Consider the following 14930-nt stretch of genomic DNA (forward strand, 5'->3'; position numbering starts at 1 on the left):
TATTCATAACTTTCCTCAAAAGTGAACATTTTATCGAAGGAAATTTGGCAACTCTCGAGTGTTCATACGGCGTTCTTCCTTAGCACGGCAGAAGAGAGGCCGAGGTTAATTTGCAAAAGCATCGAACTCGAGCCGAAGGAGGAAACACATGCATTTCCGCCGAGGGGTCGGAGGCGGGGGGAGGGGGACGGAAACCAGGACAAGCGGGGGCGTCGCCAACACATTGTTTGGTCAACCGACGGAGAAGATTTAATATATTCAGGAACCGGCATTGTTGGCGCATTTTCTTGCCGGGAAGTTAAATTAATTTACATTTATTCCGGCCGGCATCTGTTTGGCGAGGGCGCCGCAGGCGTGAATTACAAGCGTCCCCTCCGCCCCGGGTAATCGCTCCCAAACTTAGGACCAAGTTCATATTTTTTGACAAGACCGCATCGCGGCTTTAGGCTCCGCGCCTCCCTCCCCTTTGTTGACGCCGCTCCCCACCCCTTCTCCCTGTTTTATCTGATTTTAAGGGATGTATTCGTAGTCGTTCCTTAAACAGCTCCTTCCCTCAGGTAGCCCCATGTTGAAGACCAGAGTGCGAAACCGCACGTGCGGGACCCTCCACTGGCCTCTTGCAAATCGCAAATCGCAATCGGAAGCACAAGGTCAACCGAAGCGGATTTTTATCATCGCGAAGAAATCGTGAATTTAAAAACGCTGGGTTGTTAACAAATGGTTAGAATCTCGTCCAGGTGCAAGCTTTTCTGCCGCGCTAAGGAAGAACGCCGTATGAACCTTCAGACGTCGCCGAGTTTCCCTCGGTAAAAACCGAATTTACTGAGACAATTGTGAATATTTTTTTTCAAACTTTTCAGACAATTTTGTACGAAATTTAATCTATAATATCCGAATATTTCAAAGAAAGATATGCATGAATTTTAGAAAAAAATACATGTTTTATCAAGGGAAATTTGGCAGCTTTCGAATGTTTACACGGCGTTCTTCGTTAGCAAGGCAGTATTACATTCGGGAATTCAGCACTTTCTTGTGGACAATTATAAGGGATGAGTAACAATCATCACTCTTTTTTCGGCTGTTGACCCATTTACTTCGTCTATCTCAACCGAAAATCTTGCAAATTTCCCTGATCATTCCTCTCTGCGTGAAAAATACTCTGTGAAAATTCATAGCATTAGTTTTGGCTTGTTCTCCATCGAATAAATAAAATGAGAGTGGAGCTATTAAAACACCGCAATTGGAAGACACGTTATTGCCGTCGTTGCTAGCGCGTCGCGGCGCAGAGATACAACTATTCGTACTTGATGGATGTCCGTGTTGCAGCAGAAAAATTGAAGGCGCTTTGGCGCGCGACGTGAACTCCGCAATGCACCGCTCTATACTACCAATGAAATTTCGAGATTCGGGAGAAAAGTTATAAAAACAAGACCCAGTTATGTCTCTCCTATCTTCGGCTGTGTTTACACCCGATGTTTTCTTTTTTCCCAGTTCAATGTCCGATTCATTTTTAGGATGTTTTTTTAGACATAAATCTATTTATCGTAAGTATCGGCACCATTACGCACCCAGAGATTTAGTCGAGTCAAGTTGACCCGGCTTGGAAGTTCTAGGGGTAATTGTAAAAAAAAAATTCCAACACTCGATTTTTCTTTTCCTTCATACGTGTATTAACGTTTGATTATTTTTTTTTACAATGTATCTGTAGGCCTGTATATAAAGCTCGTATGTACCGGCCCCACACAACCCACGGGCAACGCGTTTTTAAGAAGCATCGGGCCCATTTGACCCAATGCTTTTTAAAAACAAATCCTTTCTGTCAATCATAAGACAAGCGGAAACAAACACAATATGGAAATGGAGCAGAGATAAGGACAAGCGTTGATGACGGCGCGGCGCAGAGATACAACTATTCGTACTTGATGGATGTCCGTGTTGCAGCTGAAAAATTGAAGGCGCTATGGCGCGAGGCGTAAGCTCCGCAATGCCCCGCTTTATACTACCAATGAAATGCCGAGATTCGGGAGAACAGTTAAAGAAACAAGGCCCATTTAAGCATTTAAGGGTTAATATCTTGGTTAGGAGTTACTATCAGTAGAAAAGAGTTTGCAGGTGTCTGAAATTTGATGAATTTCGTGTTTAAGTGGAAACTACTGAGTGAACTGAACACCAGGATACCCTTGGTTTATGAATTGAGCAATTATCAGAGAAGATATGACAAAAATATGTAATCTGCTAAAATGCACGTGTTTAAATCGGAAATGCCGCCAGATGACGTCACTAGGTGGTGCATTTTTCACTTTTAAATATATTTTTATACTATTTCCCAAATCAGAAAAAAATATAAATAAATACTGTGAAATTAGCTCTTTAAGCACCTTATTCCGATAAAACAAAATAAAATTGCATGCAAATTCTCCATTTTCGTTGCACAAATCGTCTTCTACATGACGAAAACTTCCTCTTTTGATTAAAAAATATTCATCCCAGGGCTTGAATTCGCATTTCGTTGAGTGGTCGGGTCAGTCCATTTAAGATTTCATTTTCAGAATCAGACTTTCACAGCAGTTGGAAGTCAGTAAGTGACTTATATATAATATTTTTTGGGACCTTTGAACCCCTCAGAATAATTATTGGACAGTGGCATAGCTCTTTTCGGCACCATTTTTTTTATTTCTTGTGATTTTTGAGAGTTTTTGAAAAAACTCATCATTACCGTAACCTATTTACTTTGTTAGTCCAGCACACGCTAAAGAAGTGGAAACTGATCTTTTTTATTTTTATTGTTTAGTTTAAAGTCTGATAGTTCGAAGTAAATACAAATATTTGGATAAGTTATGATTAAAACTTTTATTTAAACAAATTTCAATGTCAAATTCGGAATTTTTTGTTTTTTTTTGAGTTCTAAATTGCCCTACATTTGAGAGAAAAGGATGAGGTTGCATGTAAAGATTTTTCTATAAAGAGCTAAACTTATATTTTGTAATTTCCCCCTAAATTGTAAATTTACAGCTTTTTTTCCAATTTTTTTTCAAGAAAAATAAGCCGGTTACGGTAATGATAAATAGTAGCGGTAATGACTGTGAGTATACGGTAATGATTTATTGTTATGCATGACGGCCTTATGGGGTAGGATCTCAAGGCTGAAGGAAAAAAGCACTGATTTCTAAAGAAACATTGTATTAAAGCAGTACAAAAATTCGAAAAAATGACCAAACCAAATCATTTGAAATAAATAAATAGTCAAAGAAATGGTAGAAATCAAACAATTTCACATTAAATGAGTATCTCTAATAAGATCACTAAACAAAATAATTATAATAAAGGAAAAATAGGACTTTACTTAACCACCTATATAGCAAAAGAGAAAATTTCTTTGAGAAGAAATGTAAGTAACGTAAACAAAAATATCTTTAGTGAGATCTCCGAACAAAATAATAATAATAATAGTCAAGAGAAAATAGAACTTTTAACTAGCAAAACTAGCAATAAATAGTATAAGACTATCTCGGATCGTATTGATGTACTTTCTGGGCAGGACGGGACGGTATTGCTGGTGGTATCTGATGGGCCATTTTCTTGTACTGATTTAAACTGACTGACTTTCAGTTTTTCTTCTAAGTTCTGAAACCATTTCTCATATGGGGTTGACATTTTTCTCCAATTAAAACGTCTGTGGACAAGGAAAAGACAGAGATATATTTCAAGGTAATCTCAAGCAACTGAAATTATTCCTAAAAAACTAAAAAAGGCCGCTATAGATTCATTAAAAAAGATAGTTGGTCATAACCGAAACTCTTGCATCATTACCGTGCACCCTAGACGGTCTGGGTGGAAGTTACGGTAATGATGGTTACGGTCACGGTAATGATGGTTACGGTAATGAGAAACATTCAAATTTCGCGCCAAAAGGAGACATGGGCTTGTTGTAGGAAGGTGAGATTTCATATTTGAGGTTGAGTTAATGCCATGCGTTCATAAATGAAGTAGGTTTGATGATATCTTCAATCCTTGGTGGATTTTTATATGGTAACGGTAATGGCAGCTGAGAGTTGGACAAAACTCAATTCATCACTGTAAATTGAACGAATATTACTTTATGATTAAGTAAAAAATAGAGAGCTACTCACCATGGGTCCTCCTTCCAACACAAACATCAACGAATGTAAGTTCGAGCTGGTGCTGTCGCCTAGCAGCCGAAGTTTGCTCCAGAACAAGGGGTTACGGTAATGACACCAAATCCAGTAACAAGCACAAGATGGCAATTTTTTCGAAGACTTAGAGGAGAATATAGCTCTAAAAAGAAAGAATTATCAATTCAAAGTATGCTGAAGCCATATTTGATTTCAGAAGCCCGTGACTTTGTATATATTTGCTTGAATTCAGCGATAAAGTTGAGACTTTCGACCGGTAACAGGTTACGGTAATGACAAATGCAGCATTTCAGATCAAATTTGAGCGATAAAAAAAGAAAATTCCTGCAATTTAAGCACGGATTCGGATTCAGCGCAAAATTTTCATGAGGAATGATGTACAAAACACCATGCCATTGGGTTGGTTTTGTGAAAAAAGTAGCGGTAACAGCAAAATGAAATCTTAAATGGACTGACCCGGTCCTTTGAGAAATGCTGATTCGGCGATTCCGAATTGGCAACAGGTTCGTATCTCAGGTTTGACTCTTTCATATTTTCAAGATTTAGCGTTCGCCGCGTCGCGTTTCGTGCTCCATGGGGAGTAATACATCAATTAAGATGTCGATCGGTCCTTGCTTTCTCCCTCCCTCTCCCCTCTCTTTACTTTTACCCCAACCCCTTTTCGGCGACAACTGCCGAGGGAGTGAATTCCGCGCTCCGCTCGTGTAAGGGCGCGAATACACCTCAAGATGAACCTTGTCGTTCAAATGATTGCTCGCTTTCTAGAGCTTATGTTGAAATTGAGTTACGCCATTGTGTCAGCTTACTGGCGAATTGAGTGTTGCCTGCTTGTTAATTCAAGTAAAAGGGCCCGAGTATTTCGGTTTAAAATCGGGGCTGCAGTCAAGTCTGAAAACTTACTCGGATCCCGAGTGCCGATAACTGTCGGAAATAAGATGGAACGTGAGTGCGTTTTTTTTAAAAATTGACACAACTGCAATGGTCTTAAATACTTCTTTTAGCTTTAATCTTGCTAGCTTTATATTTAGGTCTGTAATTCGAGGGCTTAGGAACAACACTGCCTAATCGACAATTTTGACGAAAATTGGTTAGCGGCTTTGCCGCATTTCACAATATAAACCACGCGAGCTGATGTTTTTAGTTTTTCCAACTCTGCAGGGGAGCGCTATGATGACGCTGTGTAGTGTATGAAAAAATGACAAACCTCACCTCCAAATTACAAAAATGGCGAAGGTTCCTCTTCTTCCTGCAAAATCGTTAGTTTGCAGACGGACGGTAGTGTTCTTTAGCCATCCGACGGTGTAAGTCGGCAATCACACAACTCGGTTTGCGACGTAGCAGACTTCTTATTATACTTTATTTTTTAAACGGAGAACTACTCAACGGCAATTCTTAAAAACTGCCGTGATTTTTTTTCTCTGTGCGAAGAAAATTCTGCAAAAACTTCAAGGAATCATGTCAATTTGTTTCTCCTTTAAAGAAATAACACAGAGACGGAGATTTTCAGACACCGCAAACGAGTTATGTGATTGCCGATTGACACCGTCGCATCGAATTATATCGTAGAAAAAAATCAGGCATCAAATTGAAAAAGAAAAAAATCGAGTGTCAACACAGTCAAAGATAGGAGTAATGTGTTCGGGCCTCATTTTTTAACTTTTCTGCTGAATCCCTACACCCCCATCGGCAGTACAGAGCGGAGCATTGCAAGTTCACGCCTCGCGCCATGGCGCCTTCAATTTTTCAGACGCAACATGGACATCCATCAAGCACGAATAGTGATATCTCTGCGCCGTCATCAACGCGCGTTCTTCTCCTTGCTGTATTTCCATACTAGTATGTGTGTTTCCGTTTATCTTATAACTTACTTACAATGGAAACGGTGACACTGCATTGACGTGCATTTCGATTGCGGTGTTTCAAAATTTCCGCTCTCATTTTATTTAATTAAAGGAGAACGAGCCAAAAATACAACTCAGGCGCGAGTCGCCAAAATTGAACATAGATCGCATTGGTGATAATCTATTGCCCTAGCCACTCAGAAGTCGTGATTTTCTAAGTGACATCGAGAGAAGCATGAGTACATCATAAGTCGGCAGGACACTTCCTTCATTCCTAGATCTTCTAACCTACGCTTCCGCTCGATTTAACAAAAAATTTGTTCAATCAACCAAGATTTTTGGTTGATCTGACCAGGAAAAAAGTGACTCAAAGTAATCCTGTGCGATTTCACTTGCATGCGTTGTATGTCTCCCAGGTTCATGTATTGTTTTTTCTCCCATATAGAGATACACACGGTCCTTCGTTCGTCTATTCATATGTCTTTAGGTGCTAAACTTCCATCCCTCCAGTATTCTTTTTCTTTGTCCCTCTGGTTTCTCTTTTTCCTTGTCCTCCAGTTCCCTTTTCCTAGTCCTTTCAGTCCCTTTTTGCATTCTCCTTCCAGTTCCCTTCCTCCGTGTCCCTCCATGAACGGGCTGATTATTGCAGTTGATAGACAAAGCAACAGACAAAGAAAGAAAAACGGTTAATAAAGTAATCCTATTGGTGGAAGCGAGTGGTCGCAATGGACAATGGAGGTAAGTAATAGATTAACCAACAGCAACCCATGAGAGACCCTGGACTTAGTCCATCATTTTCCCTCTCAGTCTATTACAACCGCACCTGTTTCAACCAATAGGATCGCTCCACACTCCCTAAGTCTTCTTTGTCTATAGTTTTGTCTATCGATTTCAATGATCTACCCGCAGTTCCCTTTTTCCTTGTCCATCTAGTTCTCTGTTTTCTTGTCCCTCCAAATCCAGAATAACCAGAAACTTGGAAAGTTTCAATTCTGCACGGAGAAAAAAACTTCGTGCGTGGGACCCGAAGTTGAGGTCATATGGATCTCTGAAGTTTTCGAATTCCGTATCTAAAACCTTGAGGTCGAGCTGCCGAAGTTCGGGTCAGACATCTGAAGTACTTCGATATATACCAAAGGGTTCGGGTCACACATCTAAAGTACTCCGGTACATACCGAAGTGCCTCGATGTCTGACCCGAACTTCGGCAGCTCGACCTCAATTTTTTAGATACGCGATCCGAAAACTTCAGAGATCCATATGACCTCAACTTCGGGTCCTACGCACGATGTTTTTTTCTTTTTGTGTATTCTTAAAAGAAATCGATTGGTTGATTGGGAATCTGTATGTGTGTTAAGGTGGTCTGGTGCTGGAGAAGAACCCTTGGGCGTGCGACTGCGGGCTGGTCTGGCTGGGTCACTGGCTCCGGCGGTGGCTGAGGGAGGCGCTGCAGATCCACACGGTGTCGCTGGAGACGGCCCAGCAGCTGCAGGAGATGGTGCGCCGCGCCACTTGCCTCGACCCGCGCACCAACCAACGGACGCCCCTCATCGAGCTCTACCCGCACCGGCTCAGCTGCCACGCCAGCGCCCTTTCCCGGGGAGGATCGTCCGCCTGGCGGAGCCACTTCCTCGTCGAGACCCTCAGCACTGTCCTCGTCGTCCTCCTCTCACGCTTCTGGTGGGCCGTTTCCTGAATCTCCACAAAAGTCAGTCCTCTACTGCCGCACAGTGGATCGACTCAATTCGAGAGATCGGATATGACAATTTTCACTGAAAGTGCAAATTTAGACGTCTATTTCGCTACATTTTAAATTTTATGGGGTGCTTCTAGGTAGAGTACCTGTATAGCGAGAGTATGGACAGATGTGAAACTCCGAAAACCCATCAGGCCTTCACCGATGCTTCTGCGAATAAAGTTAGGGCCCAGAAATGCAGCCACCCTATGAATTTCAATCATCCAGGACGATAATACTATTGTTACACACCGTCGTTTATTAAGCACATATTTGACTCAGTTCTTGCATAAATTTACTCATTTTTGCGGAAAAACGCTCATTTCTGTACATTCTTGGCCATCTTGGTTAGAATTGGAATCTGCAGACTGGCAGTGAAATTTTGGGCGTTAAAATAGTTGGTTAGAAGGGTGGCTGCACTTTTGGGCCCTAAGCCCTCCATGAAGCGATCTGTCCATACTATCGCTATATAGGTACTCTACTTCTAGGTGAAAATTTCACGATGAAACCAATGAACTCACTTCTAGAACCTCAAAATTTTGTATAAACGGAGTTTTAAGTGTTTGAAGTTTGCAAAAATATGTCCGACCTCTTTTATTGACTAGATCCACTGTGTGCTGCCCCAAGGAAAAACGTCGTATGAGCCATCAGACCTTGCCACATTTCCTTCGATAAAACTCAAATTTACTAGGAAAATTGAGAATATTTTTTTTTTCGGATTTTCTCCGCCAATTTGAGCGCAATTTAATTTAAAAAAATGTGAAAATTTTGAGGTAAAAATGCAAAAGATTCCTTAAAAGTTCATATTTTATCCGGGGAAATTTTGCAACTCTTGAATGATCATGCGGCGTTCTTCCTCAGCGTGTCAGTGTAGTCTCGTAGACTCGGTTCTGAGCAAGGGCGTGACGTTAATTGTGATGAATCGTTTGATCTGCCATTTAAACCTATGGAAAATGATCGATAGACAGGGTCTTCGCAACGAACACCTAATAATCGATTCTTTACCATAGCTTCAAATGGGGAAAAATCGAAAATCGATCGTTCACGTTTCGCCACTGGTTCGGAGGACTCATAGCGTTTGTCGGATGAGAACTGATTAGAAATCAGAGGAAGGAGAAAGAGGAGGAGGTTTCGAAGCGGAGGAAGAAGAGGCATGAAGACAAAGAGGAAGAGAAAAATTAGGAGGATAAAGGAGAGGATGAATGGGAAAAGAGGAACGAGAAAAATCGCGAATAACGAGGGGCTACTGCAGTCTGATAGACTCAGATCGGAGAACTCAAGTACTTTTATAGGTACACTAGCACGAAAGAAACAGACTAGCGGTAAAGAAAGTTAAAAGTTCAATCACTTTAATGCAATGAATTTGCCATAACAATTTCAGTTTTTTAAAGATAGACTCTTACCCAACCCTGCTGATCCATCGCTTGCCATCCTCTCTGAATAAGATTGTAGACAGTACCAATACACAATTTTCTCTTTCCTTTTTTAATCAATGGTATTTTCTAAAATTTTCATTTACATTTATACTCGATTCTGGATGCTTTGCTCGTATGATTCCGTTTTAAGCATGTGTCAGTTTTTTAATTTATCATTCTGAACAACCCAATTTAGGGGGTCGAATAACTAGAGGTCAGAAACTTTTGCTCATCCCTTTTTTGAAAATAGTTTTTTAGACATACCTGTAACTTCAGTGAAGATTTGACAAATCTCTAATATAAAAAGTTGAAGCCATTGTATTTCCTTGTCTGAAGTTCCATTTTTAGTGCATCTTTATGTCGTCGCTCCTCTGATATAAGGGCGTAGCTCCATTTCCGTATGAGCCCCAAAAAGCATGCGTTTACGTGTAAAACAGGGCTCACATGAAAATTGAAATACGCCCTTTGATACGTTAGAAGGGCGACGACATATTCGCTCGTAAGCATCAAACCCGAGAGATAACACCACACAATTTTTTTTTTTTTTTTTTTTTTTTTTTTTTTTTTTTTTTTTAATCATGTAATAGAGATGAAAGTTCACTCGGTCTTTCTCAGTATTGTGAAATAAAATTATTGAAAGTCATTGTAAATTTCTCACTAATTTTGTACTTTTATCTTTTTTGTCGAACGAATTTTAGACTTAAAGCTGTTATATACTGGCTTTACATAGAGATACAACCAATATCATTTTTGTAAAATAAGTACTTATCTACCACTGTACTTAAATATGTGAATAGTTGTTTTTTTAACTCAACTGTATATACTTTGTACGTAAATGTAGATACCTATAGAGACACTTGGTGTCCAAATCTCGAAAACATCTACTGTAAAATTGGCCCTGAAAGAGTGGTGATCTTGTAGTCATTGCTGACTGACGAATCATTGAATGTACATAGTCCCCCCCCCTTCCCGACCCCATTCAACCACATTACTGCCTTGCTAAGGAAGAACGCCGTATGAACATTCAAGAGTTGCCAAATTTCCCCGGATAAAACGTGTATTTTTGAGGAAAGTTTTGGCATTTTTCCTTGAAATTTTTAGGTATTATAAATAAAATGGTTGTTGACAACATAGTTGTCTACAAAGTTTGAAGGAAAATATTCACTATTTTTCTGGTAAAATCCTTTTCTATTGAAGGAACTATGGCAACGTCTGAAGGTTCTTACGGCGTTCTTCCTTAACACGGCAGATTAGCACCTATATATCGAGTATTTTCTAGAGGTTTTTGTCGGAAACGTCATAGAGAGTCAGTTATACTCTCGTCACAGAATCGTGATATAAGTAAGGGCGAAATGGACTGAGTTAAGCAGAAAGGAACCAACCCACATTTTGGAAAAAATTGAGTTATGAGTGGTTTTGAACTCAACCACTGCTCTACTATCCATCGCCAAAAATTCAAAGTTTTTGTTGGAGCAAAGTTTGCAGAAATTGAACTTGAAGTTTATCTTTTACATTGAGTCTTATGCAGGAGCCAAACTTTAAACCTCTTTTTCTCGGTTCGATCCTGATGTGGCTTGGTTCCTTTCTGTTTAACTCCGTCCAAATGTAAAGAGATTCGTGAGGAATGATAAAATTGAACGGGCTATTTGGAGAAGGGCGTAGTTGCCAAAAGTCAGTTTCAAGAAAACGTGGAAAAACTTGATTTTTCCGACAATTCTTCATATATCTGTTCGAAAAAAGTAAGTAATAAATATTCTATCCACCATCCACAAGAAGACCACGTTCACACGGGAAGGTCGTAGGAATTGGATAAGAAATAAAAATAATTTTAAAATTTTGGCAGACGAATCCTTCTTCCACGAAACCGCTCAGTATTACCATTTTTAGCCAATCAAATAGCATGTTTTCCTGAAGTGACCATGAAACGACCAAATCGGACCCGTCGTCCTTAAATCAGGGGCAGTGGCGTGGGCGTGCTTTGCGATGTATCGATTAATCTGCCACTTAAACCTATGGAACAGGATCGATAAACAGGGTGTTCGCAACGAGCACCTTCATAATCGATTCTTTATTATTGCTTCAAATGGGAAATTATCGATAGTAATCGACCATTTACGCCTCACCACTGATCAGAGGAAGTAGGGGCCGCAGCCCAAATTTTAGGACGGCAACTTTGATACATGTTTAAAACATCAAATTATTATTCAGAACATTGATCATGTCGCGATAAAAATCAGTTATATTTCACTTCATCGGAAAATTAGGCAACGCTGGAATAAAGTTACAATGCGAAAGAAACAATTCAAGCGCCCTCAAATTTAGTGTCAGATGTAACGAACACCATAGGCACAAACATCTCAACTTCTGGATGCAATTATTCGAGCTTCTTGGTTGTCCGCGTTGCATACGCACAAAAGTGAAGGCGTTTTGACTGTGCAGGCACCTACCACTTCACTCGCGACACGGCGCGGCGTGCTGCCATGCCAGTGCGAACCGCGCACTGACGCCCACAAACCTAAGGGGATACTTCACGCATTGCGCAATGCTTGAAGTATCCACTTAGGTTTGTAGGCGTCAGTGCGCGTTTCGAGCTGGCATTACGTCGCGTCGCAGCCTGCCTTAAACTTGCCCACAATTCATAGGTCAGGTTGTTAAAATGTAGGCAATTTGACATCAAATTCGAAATTGGCGACTCGAAAAACCTCTGCCACGAAACTTTCGTAATCTTTCAGTCATTATCCGACTGATTTCTTCCTATTCTTGAGTTTTGGATCCTAGTGCGGCGCGGCGCCAACAACAAACGCGCTGTTAGTTCTTCGTTTATACTAAAAAATATATCTCCTAGGCAGGATTTATGAGAGGTGGTATAGCCAGATCCGGGCAAGTCACCTATCCTCCAACAATTGGACCGAGTTTAACAGAAAGGAACCAAGCCACATCAGCTATTGCCAAATTTAACTGGGCAATGCAATTTTTTACCAGAGAACGTTTGTGCGGATTCCTTTGAAATTTTTAAGGAATTTGCTTCAAACTATGAAGAATTTTCACTGAAATTTGCACGAAAATCTGCACAAATGTTTTCATGTAAAAAATTAAATTAGCCAATTAACTTTGGCAATAGCTGATGTGGTTTGGTTCCTTTCTGTTAAACGCGGTCCAATTGATATATTTACTTTAAGCGTCTAGAATGTAAGTATCCTTTGTGCTTCAGTTTTGATATCGCGATGTTGTGAGCGTGGTTTGTGGAGCAACTAATCGTGCCTTAGAGTTTTCTTCGAAGTATAAATAAAGGATCAAAGGCACTCTGCCATTGTACTGCCGTGCTAAGGAAAAACCCCGTATAAACATTCGAGAGTTGCCAAAGTTCCTTCGAGGGAATGTTTATTATGAAGGAAATTTACCTATGCATATTTATCCTTAAAATTTTCAGGGAAGTTTAGTTGGCTGATGATGGGGCCATTTCGACCCCGAAACGCGTCCCATTAAATTGCGCCGTGCGCGAAATTTTGTCTCTTTTTTACTTTAGTTGAAATCGCGAGCAATATTATCTGGAAAATTAGAGGAATTAAATCTATCAGGAAATTCGTATTTTACCAAAGGAAATTTGGCGACGCATGAAGGTTCATACGGCGTTTTTCCTTCAGCACGACAGTGTAGATCCTCACAGTGGAGCCCACCGTGCCCCACCCCCCTCCCCCAACGAGCCTTGAGAGAGGTTTGACATGAAATTTTCAATTGGAACTGCAAATTATAATGTTGCTTTCTTCACACTATAAACTGTATGTGGGTGTTTCTTGAGGGAAATTGTCGAGAAAATCAACGAAACCATCTCTTAAACCTCTGTGTTCCGTATGAACATCGATATGAGCCAATAATGTTTCCACATTTTGTCCAACTCCTCCCGTTGTCTCGCAGTGAGCGCTGCTGCTGGTGAGGCGCTTAGCGTCCGAAGTCAAAACGCCTTCATTTCCGTGCATATGCAACAAGGACATCTATGGAACCGGATAGTTGTTGTATCCAGGCGTTGTAAAAAATTATTATGGTATTGGGATTCTACCTGAAGTAATTGGATCAAGCTTTCGGTGAGAATACTTCAAAATTGGTCCCAAGACGACTCAATTTATCGAAATTCTCTGCAAAATAGAAAATTCGTGGAACCCTTGTTTGGAGATAGGAAGTCCCACAGTAAAACCTCCCTTAGTGAAGTGTTTTTTTGTACTCCTCAGATCCCTTTTAATAAGATAACCAAGTTTAAACCGTTGCTTTGTCAGAATGAACTTGTAGGGTCACGAAACACAAAAATAATTAGTTATATCGGCTATATCAGCTGCCTGACGGTAAGCGTTAAGTTGAGCTTGGTTATGAAGGCGTTTTTATTTTTCATTTATTTAAGTTACTACGCATGATAAACTAAAAACTCTAAAATATTAAAGTAGATAATTTTATTGGATATTTTTTGGTTCATGAAACATCCTACGAAGGTTCCAACTTCGACCCCTACTAGCCTAGCATCCCCTCAACACTTTTTGAAGGATACTCACCACATTGCATTACTAACTGGTGAATTTGTGTGAAACTTGATACCTTGGGGGGGGGGGGGTGTTCTTAAAGCACGAGGAACTCGAACCCGATACTAGTTTCTTGACACTGACAAAAAATCAGTAGCGGGGCTATTTATCAGTGGTTTCCCATTCAACTCGGTACTTGAGAGCTTCTTGGCAGAAAAATTTATTCTGCATGGTGGAAATATCTAAGGTGAGCACACAAAAAGTTTTCATTTAATTTATTAGGTTCACGTAAATCAAATGCATCTTTCGCCAGTTTTTTACCATTCATCGACGACAGTGAGGGATTGTTTTCATGATTACTCAGGTTCTTTACAAAATTTCCATTTTATGTTAACCATTTTGTACAAAACGAGGATCATTTTAAGTTGTTGTCTACTTTAAACTGATTGCTTTTCTTAAAAAATATCAAAATGAAAGGCATATGTATGGTTTACGCATTAAGGTATTACATCAAGCTTGCAAAGAGCTGGCTACTTTTTTGTACAGACATTAGGAAGGAAATTGTAGACATTTAAGTGCATAGAATCATCTTGTATATTGTTGTACCTTGTACATAAACTACCATTTTATTCAATGACATGAAATGAACTTAGGGATTAACTTAGTACTTCACTTTTCTTTCAATTTGTGAATATGTAATTTTTTTAGATGTTTCTGTTAAATAAAACTGTTTATACAAAAATTCTTACAGTGTAGTAATGTTTGTGCCACTAACTCCAGTAGTATATGAATCAGTGAGAACAAAAACACACCAATTCGGTAACTCAAAAATTCTTTATTTTCATTCAAGACAGTCAATTTTCATACAGGTTATTGAAGTTAGCGCATTTGTTTTAACTCGGACCTTTAAAGTGGTCTCAAATACTCGTCTTTTGGCGTCAAAAATCTTTTTCCGAGACTAACTTTTTTATCTACTGTGCAGTTGTGTGTGCGTCTTGATAACTTTCATTTTTTTTAGTTGGTATGTTTTCGTTCTCACTGATTCGTATGTCTCTCTGATTGTTTAATATATTTCCACATTTTAAACTCATATGAATTTGTCGATGTACAAAAATTAGGGTCAAAATTTCTTACGTACACCCTTAAAGCAACAAAAGAATAGGTTCCTTTAGTGTCATTTTTTTTTTTTTGGTTACAGAACCACGCCTCACCTCTTTATTTGAAAGAAAAGTGAATTAAGAATAATAACATAGAAAGAATACTATCAAGGGAATGACA

The 14930-nt window shown here is 39.7% G+C and overlaps 1 protein-coding gene across 1 annotated transcript in view; it reads left to right on the top strand.

Annotated features, from left to right (window-relative positions):
* The window catches only part of LOC109034892 (uncharacterized), a 455198-nt gene extending 440802 nt beyond the window's left edge, over positions 1 to 14396 (top strand). The window contains exon 13 of the mRNA XM_019048289.2: positions 7353 to 14396. Coding sequence (XP_018903834.2) covers positions 7353 to 7690 — 338 coding nt within the window. The 3' untranslated portion in view covers positions 7691 to 14396. The remainder of the gene's footprint in view (positions 1 to 7352) is intronic.
* Positions 14397 to 14930: the final 534 nt, after the last annotated feature.

The sequence above is a fragment of the Bemisia tabaci genome, chromosome 5 (genome assembly GCF_918797505.1).
Source record: "Bemisia tabaci chromosome 5, PGI_BMITA_v3".
NCBI classification, from domain to species: Eukaryota; Metazoa; Arthropoda; class Insecta; order Hemiptera; family Aleyrodidae; genus Bemisia; species Bemisia tabaci.